Raw genomic sequence first — 23,446 nt, forward strand, 5'->3', positions numbered from 1 at the left:
CTCCCAGACTACTTCACCTCCCAGCGACCATATGCAAGAGTGGTGAGATTCCTTCTCACCAGCCTCTTCCCAAGCCCTGAAAACAAAGGTCTTTAAGCAGTATCTAAAATTGAACCCACTTATTCTACTTCATTCTTCTGGTCCATACCCTCTATCACAAGTTCACAAATGATTCATGGCCACATACATGTCTTATGGGTCTCAAAAAGAATAGAAAGCTTTCAGCACCAAAACCAAAGGCCTCTTATTATTAAATAGAATTGCTTTTAGCTGAACAAGTAGGTGACAGACTTAGAATGTTAACCCTAATACTATAGTTCAAAAGGTGGCTTTTCTTGCCTTTGCCCTCAAGAACTGGAGTACATATTCTACAATGATCCAGAACATTCTAGGAGGTTGGTGAATAATGAATCCATATATGGAATACATGAAGCATTTTACTTCAAATATTCTTGTAAGCTGGCATGGCCATCCCTCTGGTTCCACTTCCTAGTAGTTTGGTCTGCTAGAGTCTTTTCCAAGAAAAGAAAAAAGTGGGGAATTAATGGTTCTCAGGGGGCCCGGCCTTCAAGCAGGGCGGGGCAGCAAACATTCAAGGCTTTGACATGCAGTCAGCAGAGCTGCAGCAGTTTATTCGCCCTATATTTAAGCAGGACTCAGGTAGAGGTGAGCACCAAGCACAGTCTATGGAGCTCAGGTAGGGGTACCCGAGGCGCACAGGCCTCATGGCCTAAGGAGGGGGAATACTGCCACACCAAGAGTAGGGTGGTATGGGGGGATGCGTCCCACTCCAGGAATGGGGAAGAAGTGTCTGTCTATTTAAGCAGCTCCCTCCCAAATGAGGACTCTTATCTCGGGATGGACTTCACCTGAGTAAAGAGAGAAATAGACTTTTAGGATGGAAGCTCGCCCAACTGATTAAGAGAGCTTTAAACTAGGAATCTGGGGGAGATGGTTGGGAGATGTCCAGGTGATCTCCATGCCGGAATTTAACATTGAGAGGGAAGAAAACAAAGTAAGAGGGGATACAGCCATGGACAGAAGAATTGACATAAGGAGGAAGGGTAGTGTAGATACCAGTCTAACAGGTGATGCTGGTGTTAGAATGTCTGTGCCTAACCAGGTACAGAATGTCAGTGAAGCCAAACGGCAAAAATTAAGATGTTTGTACACTAATGCGAGGAGCATAGGTAACAAAATGGAGGAACAAGAGCTACTGGTGCAGGAAGTGAAACCGGATATTATAGGGATAATAGAAACATGGTGGAATAGTAGTCATGACTGGAGTACAGGTATTGAAGGCTATGTGCTGTTTAGGAAAGACAGAAATAAAGGCAAAGGTGGTGGAGTAGCATTGTACATCAATGACGATGTTAACTGTAAAGAAATAAGAAGTGATGGAATGGATAAGACAGAGTCTGTCTGGGCAAAAATCACACTGGGAAAGAAAGCTACTAGAGCCTCCCCTGAGATAGTGCTTGGGGTGTGCTATAGACCGCCGGGATCTGATTTGGATATGGATAGAGACCTCTTTAATGTTTTTAATGAAGTAAACACTAATGGGAATTGTGTGATCATGGGAGACTTTAACTTCCCAGATATAGACTGGAGGACAAGTGCTAGTAGTAATAATAGGGCTCAGATTTTTCTGGATGTGATAGCAGATTGATTTCTTCACCAAGTAGTTGAAGAACCAACAAGATGGGATGCCATTTTATATTTGGTTTTGGTGAGTAGTGAGGACCTCATAGAAGAAATGGTTGTAGGGGACAACCTTGGATCGAGTGATCATGAACTAATTCAGTTCAAACTAGATGGAATGATAAACAAAAATAGATCTGGGACTAGGGTTTTTGACTTCAAAAGGGCTAACTTTAAAGAGTTAAGGAAATTAGTTGGGGAAGTGGATTGGACTGAAGAACTTGTGGATCTAAATGCGGAGGAGGCCTGGAATTACTTTAAGTCGCAGCTGCAGAAACTATTGGAAGCCTGTATCCCAAGAAAGGGGAAAAAAAACATAGGCAGAAGTTGTAGACCAAGCTGGATGAGCAAGCATTTCAGAGAGGGGATTAAGAAAAAGCAGAAAGCCTACAAGGAGTGGAAGATGGGTGGGATAGCAAGGAAGCTACCTTAGTGAGGTCCGAACATGTAGGGTAAAGTGAGAACGGCCAAAAGCCATGTAGAGTTGGACCTTGCAAAGGGAATTAAAACCTATAGTAAAAGGTTCTATAGCCATATAAATAAGAAGAAACAAAGAAAGGAAGTGGGACGCTAAACACTGAGGATGGAATGGAGGGTTAAAGATACCTAGGCATGGCTCAATATCTAAATAAATACTTGCCTCAGTCTTAATAAGGTTAATAAGGAGCTTAGGGATAATGGAAGGATGACAAATGGGAATGAGGAGATGGAGGTAGATATTACCACATCTGAGGTAGAAGTCAAACTTGAACAGCTTAACGGGACAAAATCGGAGGGTACAGATAATCTTCATCCAAGAATATTAAAGGAACTGGCACATGAAATTGCAAGCCCATTAGCAAGAATTTTTAATGAATCGGTAAACTCAGGGGTTGTACCGTACGACTGGAGAATTGCTAACATAGTTCCTATCTTTAAGAAAGGGAAAAAAAGTGATCTGAGTAACTATAGGCCTGTTAGTTTGACATCTGTAGTATGTAAGGACTTGCAAAAAATTTTGAAAGAGAAAGTAGTTACGGACGTTGAGGTCAATGGTAATTGGGACAAATTACAACATGGTTTTACAAAAGGTAGATTGTGCCAAACAAATCTGATATCCTTCTTTGAGAAAGTGACAGATTATTTAGACAAAGGAAATGCAGTAGAGCTAATTTACCTCGATTTCAGTAAGGCATTTGACACGGTTCCACATGGGGAATTATTAGTTAAATTGGAAAAGATGGGGATCAATATGAAAATTGAAAGTTGGACAAGGAACTGGTTAAAGGGGAGACTCCAACGGGTCGTACTGAAGGGTGAACTGTCAGTCTGGAAGGAGGTTACTAGTGGAGTTCCTCAAAGATCAGTTTTGGGACCAATCTTATTTAACCTTTTTATTACTGACTTTGGCACAAAAAGTGGGACTGTGCTAATAAAGTTTGTGGATGACACGAAGCTGGGAGGTATTGCTAACACAGAGAAGGACCAGGATATCATACAGGAAGATCTGGATGACCTTGTAAACTGGAGTAATAGTAATAGGATGAAATTTAATAGTGAAAAGTGCAAGGTCGTGCATTTAGGGATTAATAATAAGAATTTTAGTTATAAATTGGGGACACATCAGTTGGAAGCAACAGAGGAGGAGAAGGACCTTGGAGTATTGGTTGATCACAGGATGACTATGAGCCGCCAATGTGATATGGACGTTAAAAAAGCTAATGCAGTTTTAGGATGCATCAGATGAGGTATTTCCAGTAAAGATAAGGAGGTGTCAGTACCTTTATACAAGAGACTGGTGAGACCTCATCTGGAATACTATGTGCAGTTCTATGTTCTCCCCATGTTAAGAAGGATGAATTTCAAACTGGAAACAGGTTCAGAGACGGGACTAGGATGATCCGAGGATGGAAAACCTGTCTTATGAAAGGAATGGAAAACCTGTCTTATGAAAGAGCTTGGCTTTGTTTAGCCTAACCAAAAGATGTTAGGAGGGATCTGCTTGCTCTTTATAAATATATCAGAGGGATTAATATTAGGGAGGGAGAAGACATTATTTTAAGCTTAGTACCAATGTAGACACAAGAACGAATGGGTATAAACTGGACACTAGGAAATTTTAGACTAGAAATTAGACGAAGGTTTCTAACCATTAGATGAGTGAAGTCTGGAACAGCCTTCCAAGGGAAGTAGTGAGGGCAAAAATACATATCTGGCTTTAAGACTAACCTTGATAAGGTTTAGGAAGTGGGTATGATGGATAGCTCAATTTCGGCAATTTGATCTTGATTATCAGCAGGTAAGTATGCCCAGTGGTCGGTGATGGGGATGTTAGATGGATGGGATCTAGTTTACTGCAGAGAATTCTTTCCTGGGTTCTGGCTGGTGAGTCTTGCCCACAGCTCAGGGTTAGCTGATCACCATATTTGGGGTCGGGAAGGAATTTTCTCCAGGGCAGATTGGCAGAGGCCCTGGAGGTTTTTGCCTTCCTCTGCAGCCTGGGGCATGCGTCACTTGCTGGTGGATTCTCTGCAGCTTGAGGTCTTCAAACCACATTTGAAGACTTCAATAACTCAGACATAGGTTAGGGGTTTGTTTAGAAGTGGATGGTGAGATTCTGTGGCCTGCTTTGTGCAGGAGGTCAGACTAGATGATCATTTGGTCCCGTCTGACCCTAAAGTCTATGAGTCTATGAGTCTATGAGCTACTGGGCCGGTCTTTTATAGTTCCGCTTCCTGTCCCACCCCTCTGTTTCCGGCATATGGAGTGTGGTCCTCCTGGTTCTGCCCACCCGGCGGCTGGCGGTGTTCCCTCCACTTCCACCTCTGAAGGAGGCCACGCCTACTAGCTACAATTTTATTTTCCCTTTTGTTGCTAAAAACAAAAACAGCACTTCATAGCCCAGCACCCCAGTTATTTCGGACACAGTTTGTTTATAATTATGGCTCAGTTCATGCATGAACCAAGTGCAGAGATGCTATGTTATGTGTCTGAATATTGAAGGGGAGAATCCAGCTCTTCTTCTGATATGGTCCTATGTTTGTGCTATCAGTGCAATAAAAGTCAATAAATTAGTTGCTAATTATGCATACAAAAAACTCATTATAAGTGTCTACGTCAAAGTAGCCACTTCACTCTGCCGTCTAGAAAAAAAATAATTGCCATGAAAAAAACCTCCAACTCTAGTTTACTAAAACTATCTTAATGATCATGAGTCTCTTACAACTACATACTTTGAACCAGCTGGGCACAGCAGATCTAGACTAACATTCACGCCTTGAAAACTATTTTTTCACTACTCCGGATGTCACTATCCCAACATAAAATATTTGTAGTAAGATTTTTTTGAAGTAAGATACAGTATTCCAGATACGCCCCCAAATCAATCACCTACATATCTATCAAAAGGAACTGGAAACTATTTAAAGATAGAAATGGGTACAATGATCAAAATCTTACACTGAGTTCTGAGGCTTGCTCATTAAGAACAGTTTCTATGTACAAAACTGATTAGGTCAATTCTTCTCCTGCTCTTCTTCCTCTTACAGTAACAGACAAATCACCTCAAGCAAAATACTTTTGACTCAATGATGAGGTTGTTGAAAAATCCTGAGCAAATAGAAAATCTGAATTATGCCCAAGCAGCCACTGCTGCAGCTGCAACTGTTATTTACTTATATGCTAACAGAAAAAATATGGACTGCAGACTCCTAAGAGTAGAATTTTGTTGTTAAGCTAATATTTTATAGTATTGATTTTAGTGAGAATGGATGTATATATCAGACTTCATGGAATAGGAAGGAACATGGAATTGTCATGCAATACAGCAAGACTTTCTCTTACAAAAAACCAGGAGTGAAAGTAACTTAAAAAGACTTACCGGTACTCTGTAGTCCTTAGGAGAGGGCGGGGCCTCGACCAGAAGAGCATGACCTCTACCATAAAAAGGCAGAGTCCTTTAAATCCCCAGTCTTTAAAAAGGCCCCGGCTGAGACTGTGGTAGCAGCGGCTGGGAGCCCCGGGCCCTTTAAAGAGCTATAGCTCCAGAGGTGGCTGGGAGCCCCAGGGTGAGTTAAAGGGCCTGGGCCCTTTAATCACATTGGAGGGCGCTCCCAGCTGCCGCTGCTACCCTGAGGCCCCAGCCTGGTGAAGCTTTAAGGCCTGGGGCTTCACTGCAGTGATGGGGGAGGGAGTGCTCAGTAGTTTGAGCATTGGCCTGCTAAAACCCAGATTGTGAGTTCAATCCTTGAGGGAGCCACTTACAGATCTGGGCCAAAATTAGTCCTGCCAGTGAAGGCAGGGGCTGGACTCAATGACTTTCAAGGTCCCTCCAGTTCTAGGAGATTGGTATATCTCCAATTAAAAAAAAAAAAAAAAGTAGTGGCAGCCAGGAGCCCCGGGCCTTTTAAATCAGCGCCAGAGCCCCGCTGCTACTACCCCAGGGCTCTGGCACTTTAAAAGAGCTTGGTGACACTTTAAGAGCCCCAGAGGGTAGTGGCAATTAGAGCCCCGACCCTTTAAATTGCCACCAGAGCCTTGCTGCTGGAGCCCTGGGGTAGCAGCAGCAGCCGGGGCTTCGGCAGTGAGTTTAAAGGGCCCGGGCTCTGGCTGCTGCTACCATCCCCAGTCCCTTAAATTGTCCCCGAGCCCTGCTGCCAGAACCCCATGGTAGCGGCAGCGGGGCTCCATTGGCAAGTTAAAGAGCCTGGACTGGTAGCAATACCAGAGTCCCAGACCCTTTAAATCATCCTCGAGTCCTGCTGCCGGAGCCCTGGGGAGGTGGCAGTGGGGCTCTGGCGGCTACTTTAAGGGCCAGGGCCATAGCGGCTGCTAGAGCCCTGGACCCTTTAAATAGCCACCAAAGCCCACCCTTGCTACCCCAGGCTCTGGGGACGATTTAAATGGCCCGGAGCAGTAGCTGCAGCTGGAGTCCTGGGCCCTTTAATCACCATCTGAGCCCTGCCGCTGCTTCCCCAGGGCTCTGGCAGCAGGGCTCTGTTGGCAATTTAAAGGGCCCAGGGCTCCAGCCACTGCTGGGAGCCCACGGCCATTCAAATTGCCACCAGGGGAAGCTGATCTGCCCCAGTACAGTGCATCGGTTCTTGTAAATTTCATAGAATCATAAAAGTGTAGGACTGTGAGGGACCTCAATAGGTCATTCAGTCCAGTCTCCTGCATTGAAGGCAGGACTAAGTAATAACTAGTTCATTTTTCACAGGTGTTTGTTTGGCCTGTTCTTAAAAACCTCCAGTGACCGAGATTCCACAACCTCCCTAGGCAATTTGTTCTAGGGCTTAATGACCCTGACACTGTAAATGCCCAAATCCAGGGGCTGGCACCAATTATCAAGTCAGCCTGAGCTTTGCTTGGCACAGGAATGGTGTTAGGGAACATATGTGGTTGCTTTATTACCGATGGGACTTAGATCCATTAGTCCACAATGCCCAGCTGCTCTTGGATGCTCTTGTTGGAGGATTCTAGAAGAGATTGAACTACCCTCTGACTCCCAGACTGTCTCTGAAGGTTATAGTTGAAATACTGCCAAGATGGTGCTGGAAAGTTTGCACTACTGGTGTATTGGTCAGAAGATTTTTTTTTTCAGAAGAATATATTTTCCAGCTATATCAGTCATACATCTGTCACTAAACTAAGTTCAACTTTTGTCCTGAATGTGATGGACATCAGAAGCTGTCTTAATAACGAAAGCCCTGTCTCCCTTTGCAAGAAGAGCTGAGCTACCCTCAAGAAAGTTGGTGTTCTCGTATGGTGTCCAGGTGAATGGAGGGAGCAATCATCTTTTGTAAGGGCTTTTATGTAGTTCTAACAATGCAGGTGGGGTTTTTTGGAGGTGGGGTGGGGGTTGCACATTCCTCCCACCCTTACTGGTAGTGTAATATGTAATATACTATTTAGTGTGAATGTGCTCCTGCCTTTTAATGGATAGAATGTGAGAATTACTTGTGTGTGGGTAATAAGCCTTAATACTACTTCATAAGTACCCTTAGGTGCAAGCAATAGGTGCCTACAGAATATTTGTATGCTGTTGCTGCAGATGAACATGAATTCTATCCCCACTTATGATCATGAGTTCAAGGAAAAGCATGGAAGGTTACAAGACATTAACAAGTGCTGCTCACTCAAATGTTACAACAATCTCTTGTAACATTCATATTAGGCTATTTCATGTGACTGTGGATTTGAGTCTGATTTCAAATGAGTATTACACTGGCTTAATGGCATTAACTTCAGATGAATTACTCCTGATTTAAACAGGTATAAATGAGGAGATAAGGCCTATATTTTAATATCTAGTCTGTAGATGCTGGCTTGATATCTGATAAGCTAAAAGCACTATAACAACAAACACTAAATATGAAGATTCATTACTGATTCATTCATTATTCTGAGTTATATTTTTTTCTTTTAAATGCTGTGGGACAATAACACCTCACTGAGTTTTTTGAAGCCACACAATGAACCATAAAAGTCTCAAGAAATATAGTACTTATGGCACAAATGTATGGGTGTAAATCAGGAATAGCTCTGTTGACATTAATGGATTTACACTGATTCACAGAGATCAAAAGAAATATGATGCATAGTACTTATGGCACATAACACAGACATGATTCTGTAAACCAAAATCTTCAGTTGAAGAGACTTTGGGTTTTCTTCCTTACTTCTTGGCTCCTTGTGCAGTCACTTGTAGCTGTTCAAAGTGGGTGTGAAATGTTATCGCTAGTGGAGAATTATAATTTGGTAGTGTTTTACATTTGCTTTGCAAGTGACAATTCAAGGTGCGAGACATGAGACAATCAAGCCCATACTCAACCATTTGCTTCCATGGAGCAGTTATTCCTGAATAATTCACTTTTTCTTTTTAAAGTCACTTTCATTTTGGCATAGGTGTGTCCACAAGGGCAGTTATTCTGGCATAACCTATTTTGCTATAGCTATGGTGGTCAATTTCCCCATACAGAGAAGCCCTGAGGTAAAAGGAAGACTTTAGACCTAGGCCCTGTAGCAAAGACCATTGAGCAATAAGTAAATTATACTCAGGAACACACAGGAAGGGATGGAGCTTTGAAAAGAGTCAGTGTATCAGAGGCAGGAGCAGTCTGGGAGACACTCTCTGGAAGGAAACCGAGACCTGCCTGGTCACAAGAGCTCCTTGGCTTCCTAAAATAATGTAAGTTGGGTCTGGCCTTTTCCTGTTTCTTTTCCTTACCCATCTAATTTAGCTTCTAGAAAAGTTTAAGATTAGATATGTAGGTATGAGTGTAAACTGTTTATTATTTTTCAAATAGTTTTTCCTGTTTTATTTGATTTGCTGTTGGCCATTATATCACTGGCTACAGATTCCCAGAGAGAAAAAATGCAGGTGTCCATTCGACCTGCACAGTAATAAGCAGGTGGCATTGACTGGGTATACCCAAATCCCAGTTTAAGTGTGGGAGAATTGCAAAATTTCACTCCAAGATAGGTAACGGCACGAGCCTTAACACCTCAGGGGGCGCACTTGGAGAGACTTAAAGGGGACATTGGTCAAACAGCCCATTACTGTGAGAGGGAAGTATTAGCACATATACAGATAGAATAAACCACAGCAATAAACATTTTTTAAAACAATGTTTCACCAAATACTATCACTTTTTTTTGTTATTGCAGACATTTTCATAGCTTGAACTCATCCATGTAAGGAACAGCTATTCATTGCAAAAGTAGAATCTTTATGGCTCATACTCTGGTACAAAGACATATGGACTGATTTTGATCTCACAAATGCATGGATGTAAATCAGGAATAGCTCTGTTCACATTAATGGATTTACACTGGTGCAAGACCCAACATCACAGAGATCAAAATCAGACCCAGAGATTCTAGCACAAACACTAATGACCTGATTTGCAAAGTTGTTGAGGACCTTTCAGTACAATGGAGTTGCTAAGCACGTCTGAATAATCAGGCTATTAGCATTATATAAATGTGGCCATGGGCTTATTAGAGAAAACTGCTAGAAGTTGTATACACAATATTTAGCTTTCTTTTGGTTTTGAACAGAGCTCTGTTAAAGGTAAAATAATCTGTCCATTTACTATTTTTGAGGAAAGATTACAATATCTTTGTCATGTTGCCCTAGCACAATATAGAGGGATTGTCCTAGATATACGAACAAAAATCGTCATGAATGTTTAATTACCCCATGTTGAATAATACTTCCCTTACCTAAGTCTGATAGATTAGAAGTGTTTGTAAGGTGTGAAATATCTGCACATTTTATTTAACATTGGGTAGAATAAGGCATAGTCATGTTTTGTGCATATTTACTGTGATATGCCTGCAACTGTCTGGAAACATATTTTTAAAAAATATTTGATTATGCATAAATATTATAGAAATTAGGATTTTTCTTAAATTACTTTGTGGTTACATTGTAGAATATCTCAAAATATTGACTACATATTCAATAGTTACAGGCATAAATGTGCTATACAATCCTTATGGAGAGGAACTATAATCTTAGTGCCAGAGAGTATTGAAGGTTTTCTGCAGGTACTTAGTTTAGCTCAATTTATGTATAGATTTGGAGTATGATATACATCAAGACAGTGTGCAGTGTCTGTATTACTTATAGTGATCTTTCCAGCATTAGTGAAGTATTGTAACTACTGATTATAATTGTTGTTGATTCCAGTCAGCATATTGATTTTCTGTGCAGTCTTCTTTATTTGACTTGTAAAGGGATTATACTTCCATCATTTTCTGAGGACCAGAGAGTTGTAGTCAGTATGAATAAGTTAAGATACATAAATTGTGAGCTAGCTGAACACAGTTCTTCTAAATTTTTCCAAATGAAGCTCTGCCTGGCTGTGATATTCCAGGAAATCTAGGAAAACACAGCATGAATTGGAAAAAGGAACATCCATAATTCAGTGAAAACAGAGGTTTTAGAACATCTGGAGGATCAATCCAAAATCTCGTAATAGAAAAAAATAATATATGAAATTATTAAATAAATATCTACCTTAATGTGGAATGTAAAGCAAACTGAGATCCAAAACTTCACAAAATCAATTCATGAAATATTCGTAAATGTCTCTGGCTTTACGTTTTTTAATACAAATATAAAATCTTCAGGTTTATAATCCTTATTTTATTCTCAATAGTGAAAAAAGAGAGGGTGTTATTTTTTCAAGAACTTTGGTATGAACATCTCATGTCTCTCAGATGCAGCCTTGACTAGTTAGACTTAGCTGTTCATTTCATCACATTTTGAATGCTGTATCTGGGCACTGGGACTTTAGTTGATTGTGTAACCACTTAAATAAATGCAGTTGAAACTATTGACATGATCTTCTCACTCAGACAACTGCAAGAGAAATGCAGAGAACAAAAAAAGCCCCTTTACATAACCTTCATTGACATCACAAAGGCTTTTGACCTTGTCAGTAGAAGCAGACTCTTTGCGCTTCTAAAAAAGACTGGATGTCCCCACAACCTCTTAAGCATGATTTGATCCTTCCATGAAAGCATGTACAGCACAATTCAATACAACAGTTCAATCTCTAATCTTTCCAGATTCATAGCAGAGTTAAGCAAGGCTGAGTACTTGCCACAACTCAGTTTGGGATCTTCTTGTTACTGAAACAAGCTTTTGGTTACTCAACTGAGGGAATCTACTTGCAAACAAGATCTGGCAGAAAGCTGTTCAGTCTTGCAAGAATCAGATCTAAAACCAAGACTCAGGAGGCCCTTTTCCAACATCCTCTTTGCTGATGGTGCAGCAGTGACAACCCACACAGAAGCCCATCTCCAAAATCTTATGGACACTTTTCCCAAAGCCTGCCAACGCTTCAGGCTTACCATAAGCCTAAAAAAGATTAATATAATGTGCCAAGGAGTTGAAGAAGCACCCTCCATCAAGATCAACCACTATGAACTTGAAGTGATGAACGATTTCACATACTTGGGGTCTACTATCGCAGTCAACCTCTCACTTGAAACGAAACTCAACATCTGCATTGGAAAGCCGCCACAACTGTATCTAGACTGAGCAACAGGGTATGGCAAAACAACAAACTGACAGAACACACAAAGATCTGTGTGTATCATGCATGCTTTATGAGCACACTTTTGTATGGGAGTGAGACATGGACCATATACTCTCATCACAAAGAGGCTCAACAGCTTTCATGTGTACTGCCTTCGTCTAATTTTTGGAATCTCCTGGAGCCACAGATTCACCAACACTGAGGTGCTTAAGTGGGCCAGCATACCCAACATGCAAACACTCCTCAACCAGAGATGCCTGCACTGGCTTGGGCACATGTTCCAAATGAATGATGGGCACATCCCAAAGGACATTCTTTATGACAAATTGGCATATGGAAAAAGATCCAAAGGACACCCAAAATTGAGTTTCAAGGATATGTGCAAGCAAGATTTCAAAGAAATGGACATGGATGTGGACAACTGGGAAGATTACTCAACACTCAAGACCACAGCCTTTGGAAATGAGCTTAAGGTCTCCAGAGTTATGAGAGGAAGTAATCCAGGTTATCAGAGGAGAAAAGAGCTTGCAGAAGGCAGAGCCCAAGGGTTCAAAACACCACCTTTAAACGTGACAGATAAGGCAGAGATTGTCTTGTTCGAGTGGGTCTCTTCAGCCATTTGTTAACTCTCAGGGGCACATACCCATGGTCTCTCGAGACTGAAAGATGCCTACTGAATTGCAGTTACATTCTTTTCAGTGTGTAGTGCTCTGGATACCTGTGTATGCACATACATCTGGGGCCGTAGAGCTCTTTGTTATATTTAGTATAAAAATTGCATACCACCCAGAAGTGAAATATGTGATTTTTTAAATACGTAAGGTTAGATCCACAAAAGAAATTAGACTCAGTGTTGAAATGTCTAATATTTAGGCATCATACCACCTAATGGAATCCACAAACTTTTCTTTAAGAAAACTGCAGATTGGTGCCCTGCTCATACCTAAGGCTGCATGTCTGTCATGCAGGTCACGGAAGTCATGGATTCCATGACTTTCCATGACCTCCATGACTTCTGTCACAGCTGGTGCTGGGCTAGGGGCTGCCTGAGCCAGGAAGACTCTGGGCCAGCCGCAGCAGTTTGGATGTGTGAGAGGGGGCTCACGGCTAAGGGCAGGAGCTTGGGGAGTGCAGGGGGCTCCTACCTGTGATGGAGGGCCCCTCTGCAGCTCCAAGGTGGTGGAGGGGCGGGGGGGATTGCTGCATGTTCTTTTGATGCCTGCAGCCCCTGGCCCCACAGCACCCATTGGCTGTGGTTCCTGGCCAATGGGAGCTGCGGTAGCTGGCGCTCGTTGTGGGAGCAGTGGAGGAGCTCCTGCCCTGGCCCCGCCTCCACCGCCTAGGAGCTATAGGGACACACAGTCACGTAGGAAGCCCCTGCAAGCCCCACCAGCCCCCCACCTTCCCTTAGCACCAGTGTGGGTCCCAGATCACCTCCCCCAGTACCACACCACACCCCTCAATCACCCGCTCCTAAGTTTTAGTCAGGATGGATACTTTTAGTAAAAGTCATGGACAGGTTATGGCCTATGAATTTTTGTTTATGGCCCATGACCTGTCCACAAATTTTACTAAAAATAGTTGTGACTAAAACATAGCTTTACTTATAACCTTTAATGTAATGGGAACAGCATTCACCTAAGAAGGCAGGAGACTCAGGTCCATGTCCACGCTTCTTCTTAATATGGAGTAATGATTTGAATCCAGGTCTCCCACCTTTCAGGAGATGTCTTAACTGCTGAGCTATGGCATAGTCTTGGGTGGGTCTCTCTTGTAGAGGTTGTTCCACTTTCTGTAAAATACTTATCAGTCATTATACACAGAGATTGGAGCTTGGATCTCCCACTCCGAAATGAGTGCCTGCACAACTAAATTATAGAGTCATTTTCACTCTTGCACTGCACAAACAGAAATAAAGTATTTTAGCATATGATGAATTTTAGAGAACCAGAGTTATTGGGCCCAATCCTGAAAATGGTTAGTACCGCACATCTCCTAGTGCTTACTATTGTAAACAGTTCCATTCACTCAGACTTCTCACAGAGTCTGAGAGCATACTGTAGTAAAATCTCAAGTTAGTGACAGAAAGGTAAGTCCGGTGTATTTTTATATGTAATCATCTATAGAATCTTAATTTAAATGGTATTACCTTCTGCGGCATGTCAGGGGGGACTTGATACCTGCCCCCACTCCTGAAGCTCCCAATCTTCCAACTGGTAGAAATTTTGTTAATACAATGTTGTTGGAAATGGGCTGAGTTGGTTATCATTCAAACGTCTTTTCCCCACAAACACAATGGTAACAAACATGATGAAGAGAGTAGAGGGTAGTTTTGGATATGTTCAATCATCCCAGAGCCATTCCATTGCTCAGCCATTTGCCCCCTAGTTAGCAGGTATTAATGCACCCCTTGTTTGTGGCAATTCTTCTCCATTTGTCTGCTTCTTGGAAAAACATTGATCAACATAGCTTTGCAAGTGTCATCATGTTGGTCTTCAAGTGCTAAACTTGGCATATCAACAGCTCCAGTGCATTGATGACCTCATCAGTGACTGTGTCAGCTGGGGCAAGTACCTTGAGAGCAAGGAAGGTCTTCAGAGACGGAATCAAATGCCTGCCAATAAGATCATTTGGACTTTCCAGCCCAGGGTGTGGAAAACTGGCAGTGCCGCAGCCTTTCATGGTCTGAGTAATAGAAACATATCTCTGAGGGATATACCACTGTTCCCCAGCAGCAGACTCAAAAATAATCTCTTTGACGTCTTGGGTAACATCTCACAGAAAGCATTTGAACATATGTGTCTTCTTCAAAAATCCAGAGTTTAGTAGCACCTCTCTATGTGGGATAAAGGGTATATACGTTAATTTTAGTGTCAGCCTCCTCATGGGAACTACAAAGGCATTCCACTGAACAGTGCAAGCAGCAGCTTAATTACACCATGTAGTGATAAATTTATTTGAGACATTATTTGCATGCTGGTGCAATTTATTTGCCTTTTATGCAAGTGTCATTATGACACTGTAAATATTTGTGGAGTCAATTATTTTTATATTGACAGGTGCAGTACTGTGGACTGTTCATTCAGATAATATTTTTAATTGATTGCTTTGTATGCGTGTCAAACATGAGGTGGACTTTGTCATAGGTCCAGTATTTTCTCTGTAGCCTCATAATGAAGTGTTCAGCCAAATCTTAGCAGGTATTAACAGTTTCTGATTTTTCAAGAGCTTGTACCTTGGCCATATCAACTATGTTGAAAGGTCTCTGCTGGTATAAGGTTTGGTCACATTGTCAATAATTGCTGGCTTAGGAAGACCACGCAAGAAATGCATCAGTTTGCTTTTCAATTGACACACATGCACTGTTCCATTGCTTTCAAACATCAGTCATGGTACCACAGAGAATTTGTACTTTCCCAAAGTCTCACATATACCAAAACCACATGGATATCTGGACATAACCAGAAGATGAGTAAACAATGACTTGTCTGCAGTTAGCTCTGTAATAGTCCCTTCACTCTGATGTTCTTCTTTACATTTAAGCACAGTTGTAGTCTGTTCTTGATTGGAGCCTATAGTTTGACAGTTTCTAGAAGCAAGATAACCTAAATTCTGTCATTACACCAATGGCACCCCTCTGACTACAATAGGACAAACATCTGCTGTGAGTTAAGTTTAAAATGAAGAGAAACAATTTCTCTCATTCTCTCTCCAGCCTTTCCAATTACCTCACTCAATTGATAGAGTTACCGTGTATTTACCCTAGAGAAACTAAGATCCAGTCCTGCCCCTGTTAAAATCAATAGGAGTTTTACCATTACCTTTAAAGGGATTTTGGTTCACGGACTTCAATAGCTTCATTGGTGCAATTAAGGGCAGAATTTAGAGCATGTTCTGTTAAATGAAAGAGTAACTGTATGCTATTTAAGCAAAATTAACATGTCATTTTGGTTAGGGACTCAGGAAATGGTTCTAAAAACAACAAGGAAATATAATTGCAAATATAGTTCAAACAGGTTATGTAGATAACAGGGTTCAAAAAAGAACTAGATAAATTCATGAAGGAAAGGTCCATCAATAGTTATTAGCTAGGATTGGCAGGGATAGTGTTCCTAGCCTCTGTTGCCACTTGATGATTAATTGTTCTGTTCATTCCCTCTGAAGCACCTGGTATTGGCCACTGTTGGAAGACAGAATACTGAGCTAGGTGGACCTTTGGTCTGACCCAGTATGGCCGTTCTTATATTTTTATGTTCTTAAACATAATACAGAACAGAACATCAGCTTCATTATGCCTTAAATCAAGGAGCCTCCCCTCCAAAAAAAGAAAACAATACACTGCAATTTCGAAAATAAAGCCAGACTTAAAGAAATGACATTATCACTGGTCTTCTGGATTGGGAGGGTGAATTTTATTAAAATGGATACTGTTCCCTGGCTCTTGTGTTTATTATTAATTCCACTGTGTTCCTAAATGTTACCACACAGATGCTCTTTCATTTATACCAAGAATTTTCAATATTTATTTGCAGTAGGTACAGATCAACAACCTGGACCAGTAAACTTTGGTTGAAAAAAACAAAAACATGCAGCCTTGTCCCTCCCTAACGATTATAATACATTTTCAACTTCATTTCCCAGCTAATGATGGCATGTGGCTGCAGGAAGCGGCAGCCAGCACATCCCTCGGCCCATGCTGCTTCCCACAGCCCTCATCGGCCTAGAACGGTGAACCTCGGCCAGTGGGAGTTGCGATCAGCCGAACCTGCAGATGCTGCAGGTAAACAAACTGTCCCAGCCCGCCAGTGGATTTCCCTGACGGGCTGCATGCCAAAGGCTGCCGATCCCTGTAGTAGGGCATGACTAGTATTTCACTGACCACCATTCCATTCCTGACCCATATCTGCACTTGTCCTTGGAATCAACATTATGCCCACCAATATCTCATGCTTAAATATAGATTTTTAAAGTGCCAAACTAAAAAAAAAAATACATCTTAAATTTTTATTTGACAAGCCTGATTCTCTTTCATGCTTTCCTATGCTCCCTCCCTTTGTTGGGTAGGGGCTTATGACAGGGGATTTGGAGGGCAAGGCTCCCTAGTGGTTGATGTGCCTGTCATAAACAGATAGCTAAGGGTTAACGTCTCTTTCACCTGGAAAGAAGTATCTGAAGCACCTGACCAGAGGACCAATCAGGAAACAGGATTTTTTTCAACTCTGGGTGGAGGGAAGTTTGTTTGTGAGTCCTTTGTTCTTGGGTCTTCTGTCTGCCTGTATGCTCTCTCAGCTATGAGGAGTGATTTCTATTTCCTGCTTTCTAATCTTCTGTTTTCAAGTTGTGAGTACAAAGATCAGATAGTGATTTCTATATTTTCTTTTGTATTTACATAGGTATAGTTGCTGGAGTGCTTTGAATTGTATTCTTTTTGAATAAGGCTGTTTATTCATATTTCTTTTAAGCAATTGACCCTGTATGTGCCACCTTAATACAGAGAGACCATTTTTATGTATTTTTCTTTCTTTTTATATAAAGCTTTCTTTTTAAGACCTGTTGGAGTTTTTCTTTAGTGGGGAATTCCAGGGAATTGAGTCTGTACTCACCAGGGAATTGGTGGGAGGAAGAAGTCAGGGGGAAATCTGTGTGTGTTAAATTTACTAGCCTGACTTTGCATTCCCTCTGGGTGAAGAGGGAAGTAATTCTGTTTTCCAGGACTGGGAACGGGGAGGGTGGAGTCCCTCTGTTTAGACTCACGGGGTTTGCTTCTGTGTATCTCTCCAGGAACACCTGGAGGGGGGAAGGGAAAAGGTTTATTTCCCTTTGTTGTGAGACTCAAGGGATTTGGGTCTTGGGGTCCCCAGGGAAGGTTTTTGTGGGGACCAGAGCACCCCAAAACACTCTAATTTTTTGGGTGGTGGCAGCTTTACCAGGTCCAAACTGGTAACTAAGCTTGGAGGTTTTCATGCTAACCCCCATATTTTGGATGCTAAGGTCCAAATCTGGGACTAGGTTTTGACAGTGCCTTACTTCCATCTCCTTGTTTCCTTGGTCATGCGCCTCAGTCTTTTAGGCTGTGGAGTAAGGGAGACCCAGGCCCTCCCTTTCTATTGGATTCCCAGTCTAAGGCACTGTGAGTGTTGATCCCTGAACAGGGAGCCCTCCCAGCAGCAAGTCTATATCCAGTGCCCTCGGCTACTTCCTACAACTGTTCTCTGAGTTTGGCTCATGGCCTCCATAGTCCCATTCACTGGGATGGCTTGTCTCTCATAGCACCCTCTTGTGGATTTTGGGTGGCACTCTGTTGCAGTCCCACACTGTTTTGGGGCATTACAGCCACAGACTTGGTGAGGCTGAACCCTACAATGTCTCTGGGCTTCAGTCACCCATTAGTGGGATCTCCTAGGTCACCTCTACAGTCTTCCTTGGCTGGGGAGACAGTTCTTATTCCCTGATGGCTGCCTTAGCTGACAGGCTAGTGACCCTTCCTCTCATGTAGGGAGGCACCTTGCTCCTGCCTCTTTACCAGTCAGCCCTGAACTGAACCAGGCTCTTTCCTTTTCTCCCCTCCCTCTCCAGGCCTGGAATTGGCTGCAAGTATAAAGTGGCGAGTCTAACTGGGCCCAGAGGCTTGTTAACCCTAGCCATGCAGTCAGGGAATTTCTCCATTTTATCACAGGGCTATAATATTTGAACAGATAAACACTTTGTTTTTGTAATGTTTTAAAGATCACATGCTACTAATCTTCAAACAGATAAGAAACAAATGGTGTACATCTGGAGTAAAGAATGAAATATATGCAATATATATATATGCAATCCAAAGACTTCGACTAGGGCTAACAGCATGAGTCCAAAGACTTATTTCTTGTGACAAAAATGTCTAAATATTAAATTGATCTCTAGCTTATAGTGGTGTTTGGTTTATGACAAAAACCTGTAGGTTTCTACTCCAAAGTTTGACTGACACATGGAATATTGAGCTAAATGTAAATTTAGAGGAAGACACGAAAATAGGGCTTCCAGTTCTGTCAGTGTGACATTTCATGAAACTGTTACTTAAAAAAAAAAAAGTGTTAGTTGTACCATCAATTACTACAAAATGTTACCATTGTATGCAATAAACACTAGTTCTTGAAGGAAAATGGGAAAATAATAAAATTCACAAATGATCACAATATACTCACAAAAACACTTACATGTTGTATCCATTTCCTCATTTCTCCTAGGATTTTCTTTGTCTGCTTTTTAATAATTCATGTTCCATATTTCCTGTACAGAGTTGGGCTCTGTTGAACTAGTAATATGCCTATGTTATTACAAGTTATTACAAGTTCAATCTAACTCTTTAGACCTCCCAACGACATGGCAAATGGACATTTGAATAGACATTTTCATATGTCAGGTTTTTCAGACCTGGAAACTGGACTCCAAACAGCTCTGAATTTCACTAGGAGGGATTTTTGCATTCATATCACTAGATCCAAATCCACCCCTATGATTTTCAATATGGGTTCAATCCAATACTGGAAAAGACCTATTTTTGGTTAGATTTATTTGTATTCTCATAAGAACATTCCTCCTTGAGAGCTCTTAGTCTAAATTAGTGGAAAACCAAAGAAAATAAATAATTGCATGAAATTTTTACTACTCAAAGTAATCTAATGCTGCAAAACATCCACCATTTGGGGTTAAAATGCTCACAATAAAAGCTTATGAGAGTTCAGCACCCAAACCTTAGCTGTAATTTTGCCTCAAATATGATGGCTAGCATAAACCTAATCCAGAACACTGCCTCTTTGGCTAATTTGTGATAACCAAGTAGTTATTTTCTCAGTACATTTGTTAGTATATTTAAACAGTTAAGAAAAGGTGTAGTTTTATATGGTAAAATAGGGTATATTTAAATGGTCATTTAGATGGTCATTATACAATGCTGCAATAAGCAATTGCTTTTCTCTGCACATTCTGCATTTTATAATGTAAGTGGGCAAACATTCAAAACCTCAGGTTTTTATGCAGCTCTCTGTATACATACTTATCACTCAAATCAAAATGGTAGGCTAGAAAATTCATGTATGTAGAGCTGTAATGAAAGTAACTTTTCACCCAGATCCATTGCCTTTTATAAATAGTTTGATCTCTGTTTTTAAACATTCTTACTCTGCAGGCAAGACCAGGAGCACTTTTGGAAAGAATTCACCCATTGGTGCAGATTATTATAGCTCTATTCTTAAATTTTCCATCAGAAACCAACAATGACTAACTTTGAACCTTGGCATTTTCATACTATTAATTTTGACATCAGGAAAATGTGATAGTAGTTAATGTCTTATATGCATATAGCAAGACCAGGGTAGTTGCTTAGCAACCAACATCAGTCTTGTTGGAGAACCACAAATACCTACAATAATATAAAGAATATTTAGCAACAGTACAAAAAGCCTACGGAAATTTGTTCTCAGGATGATTTGATTGGCATGTTTGGAGCTGATTAGTTCATTTACAATGTTTAGGAGTAAGCACAACTTTGGAATGCTGGAAGTGTTTTTAATTACTTGATCTTCTGGATCAATAACAGACATCTTGTAACAGTATTTTAAAATTTCCTTTTATATTTGGTTTAGAGGAACAACAAATAGAAATTCCATGCATCAGTAAGAGGAATATTAAACAAACTACGCAATGGTGCAGCAAGTCACCGTGTGCAGGAGTATGGTCAGCTTCTTCTCATAAGATCATTCACAGGACATTTGGTAAACTACATAAGGAGTGTAGAGGAAAAACAAAAACCATGAGAAACTTACAGCTTTCTAATAGATCTTTTGTCTAACAGAAAATAGCCTTGATGACAGCTATCCCCAAATCCCTGCTGTCTTATGGATTAGGACTTTTGGCTAGGGTTCCAACCCAGAAAACTGGCTGCACTTGATTCTTGGGATCATTGTGAAGTATTAGCCCTGAAGTTAAACCTTGACAACCCAACTTAGTATTTTACAGTTACCAGTGCACGTGGATATCCAAGTAGAAAAGCAATAGTAACTATAGAAGAACTGTAGCAAGAAGGATTGAACAAGTGAACTTATCATCTGAACATGTAATGATAATAGTGATAAGAGCACATCCAAAATATATGATTATTCAAATGCATGCTCCAGCAACTGCAGAATCCAAGGAGGATATAGAATTTTTTTCTGAAAACACTGAAGAAGCAATAGCAATCAGTGGTAAAAGAAAGACAGATTGGTAATTCTTATAGAAGACTGGAACACAGAATTAGGGAAGAATACCTGTAGCAGATGGTCCATTTGACCTTAGTGGGAAAAAATTAATAGAATTTTGTGAGAAATATGACCTAATTTTCTGCAATATTTATCTTAACAAAAATGAAAGCACAAGGTGGGATCTATAAAAACAAAATTAATTTATTATGATCAACCCTAGGTCCAGAAACGGTGCTAAGAAGATTAAAGTTATGCCAAGTGCAGATTCTGCATCAAAACACAGATGGGTAATATTGTGACTGAATATCACACTGAAAAAGTTACAGTGAGCCAAACTATTTAACATGGAACTATGATACTCTGATGTCTGCTGGATAAAAGAATGAAAATAAGAGCACAAAGATTAACAACACAAAATCAGGAATACCAAAGATTTATTAAAACAATAAAGAATAAATGCAGATTAGCAAAGTGTGAATGGCTGAATGAGAAATGGAAAGAAATTGAACAATTGGATAAAGAGAACAAACAGTGAGATGTGTAAAAAAGATAAAAGCCTTTAATGACAGAAGAAACTTGATCAATATGACCCTTAAGGACAAAAATGAACAACATTCAATAGTCCGTCAAAACAAGAATGAGAGATGGCAAGAGCATCTTAAGAAACTGTATGGTGATGATAGGTATGAAATACCTCAACTAGACAAAAGTCAAGCAAGGCTGCCAAAAATGAATGAAAATATCATGGTAGCAATTAAAAGACTTCCAAATGGAAACAAATTAGTTTGTGATGGAATATCAGCTGAATTATTAAAAAGCATGGAGGGATGAAGGTTTGAAAGCTGTGTCAGAGGTAATGAAAAATATGTCTGAGGCTGGAGAATTGCCAGAAGATTTTTAAACTCACTGCATATCCAAATTCCCCAAAAGTCCACAACTATGGGGTGTAAAGACTACAAAATGATCAACCTAGTATCTCATTCGTCTATGATGCTTTTATGAGTTATTTAAGACCAATCCATGGAAAGATTGATAAGGAAATAGGCAAAAAAAATATAACTTTATTGTGACCTTTCCACATTTAAACATCATCATGAACTTGAAGCTTATATTAGAAAGATCAATTGAAATGGGAAAAACAGTATATTTGTGTTTCATTGACTTTCAAAAAGCACTTGACATAGTCTACCACTACAATTACTTAATGTATTAAGATATATCGGCATCTGTATATATCAATCCCAAGTAATAAAACAATTATACTAGAATTCAAAGGCAATTATAATAGGAGATGAAAATGAAAATCTAATAGAGATCAAGAGAAGAGTGAGATAAGGTTGCATAACATCACGGGACTTAGGCAACATTGATAGTGTTTGATTAAATTAATCAAAGAAAAAGAAGATATTAAGATGAATGAAAAATAGGTGAAAAAATTACAGTGAACATGATAGTTCTGTTATCTCATTCAGAAGATGATTTGATGAAGTTAGTGGAGATCATATATGACTATGGCAAAGAATATGGTCTACAGTTGAATGTGGACAAGACAAAAATTATGGTGGTTTGCAAGGATCCTGGGAAAGCTTGTAGGACTCCCATGAATGACACAAGCATGCAGCAAATGAGAAATTATTGCTGCTTAGGAACCATCATTACAGAAGATGGAAGTTTGGATACAGAATTCAGCACCGGAATTGCCAGAGAAAGAGACACCTTTGGGAAGAATAAATACCTGATGAGAAGGGACATAAATCTGAAGACTAAATTTGGATTCTTAAAAACCTTACATTTGGTCTGTTAAATTATGGCTATGAAACATGTCATTCAAACAATTGACAATAAAGAAACAACAATCCTTTGAATTATGATGGTATAGAATAATTCAGAAAATCTCAAGGATATGCCCTGCAATCAACAAAAAAGTATTGGAGTATTGGAACTCAGTCAATGCTTGTTAGAGATTTTATTAAAAGAAAGATTCAATTTGCAGGGCACATTGTAAGAGGCTCAGCAGCTGGTGCATATTTACAGGCATTGGGAGGGAAATCTGATGGCAGAAAAAACACATGACATAAAAAGAAGATCTTGGACGGACTATGTGCTATCCTGGGTAGGTCAAAAGACTGTTCAGCCACAAATAGATTAGTAGAGGATTGTACAGAATGGGCTAATGTAGTTGCAAACCTACAGATGCCACATAAGAAGACAAAGAAGACTGCTATTCCATGGAATCCCCATGCTGCAAAGGAATTAAACCAAACTAAAAGAATATCACAGAAGAGGTCTGCTCATATATATATTTACCTGACCTTAATGGATGAGCAAATTGAGGAAGTCCCAATTGATTCAGTTGTGACTGGCACATTCAATGTTAAATAAAATTAAGCAAACAAGGTGAGTACAAATAGCAACCACTACTATTTATCTTGACACATATATGGCCATGCCATAGAGTCTGACCACCATATCAGCTGATGTGACATGAACACA

General features: G+C 40.4%; 1 protein-coding gene across 1 annotated transcript in view; it reads right to left on the bottom strand.

The window, feature by feature from the left end:
- The window catches only part of EYS (eyes shut homolog), a 1,559,204-nt gene that overhangs the window by 509,508 nt on the left and 1,026,250 nt on the right, over window positions 1-23,446 (bottom strand). The window contains 1 exon segment of the mRNA XM_030558318.1: window positions 18,739-18,775. Within this exon segment, the coding sequence (XP_030414178.1) occupies window positions 18,739-18,775 (37 nt within the window).

The sequence above is a fragment of the Gopherus evgoodei genome, chromosome 3, assembly GCF_007399415.2.
Source record: "Gopherus evgoodei ecotype Sinaloan lineage chromosome 3, rGopEvg1_v1.p, whole genome shotgun sequence".
NCBI lineage: Eukaryota > Metazoa > Chordata > Testudines > Testudinidae > Gopherus > Gopherus evgoodei.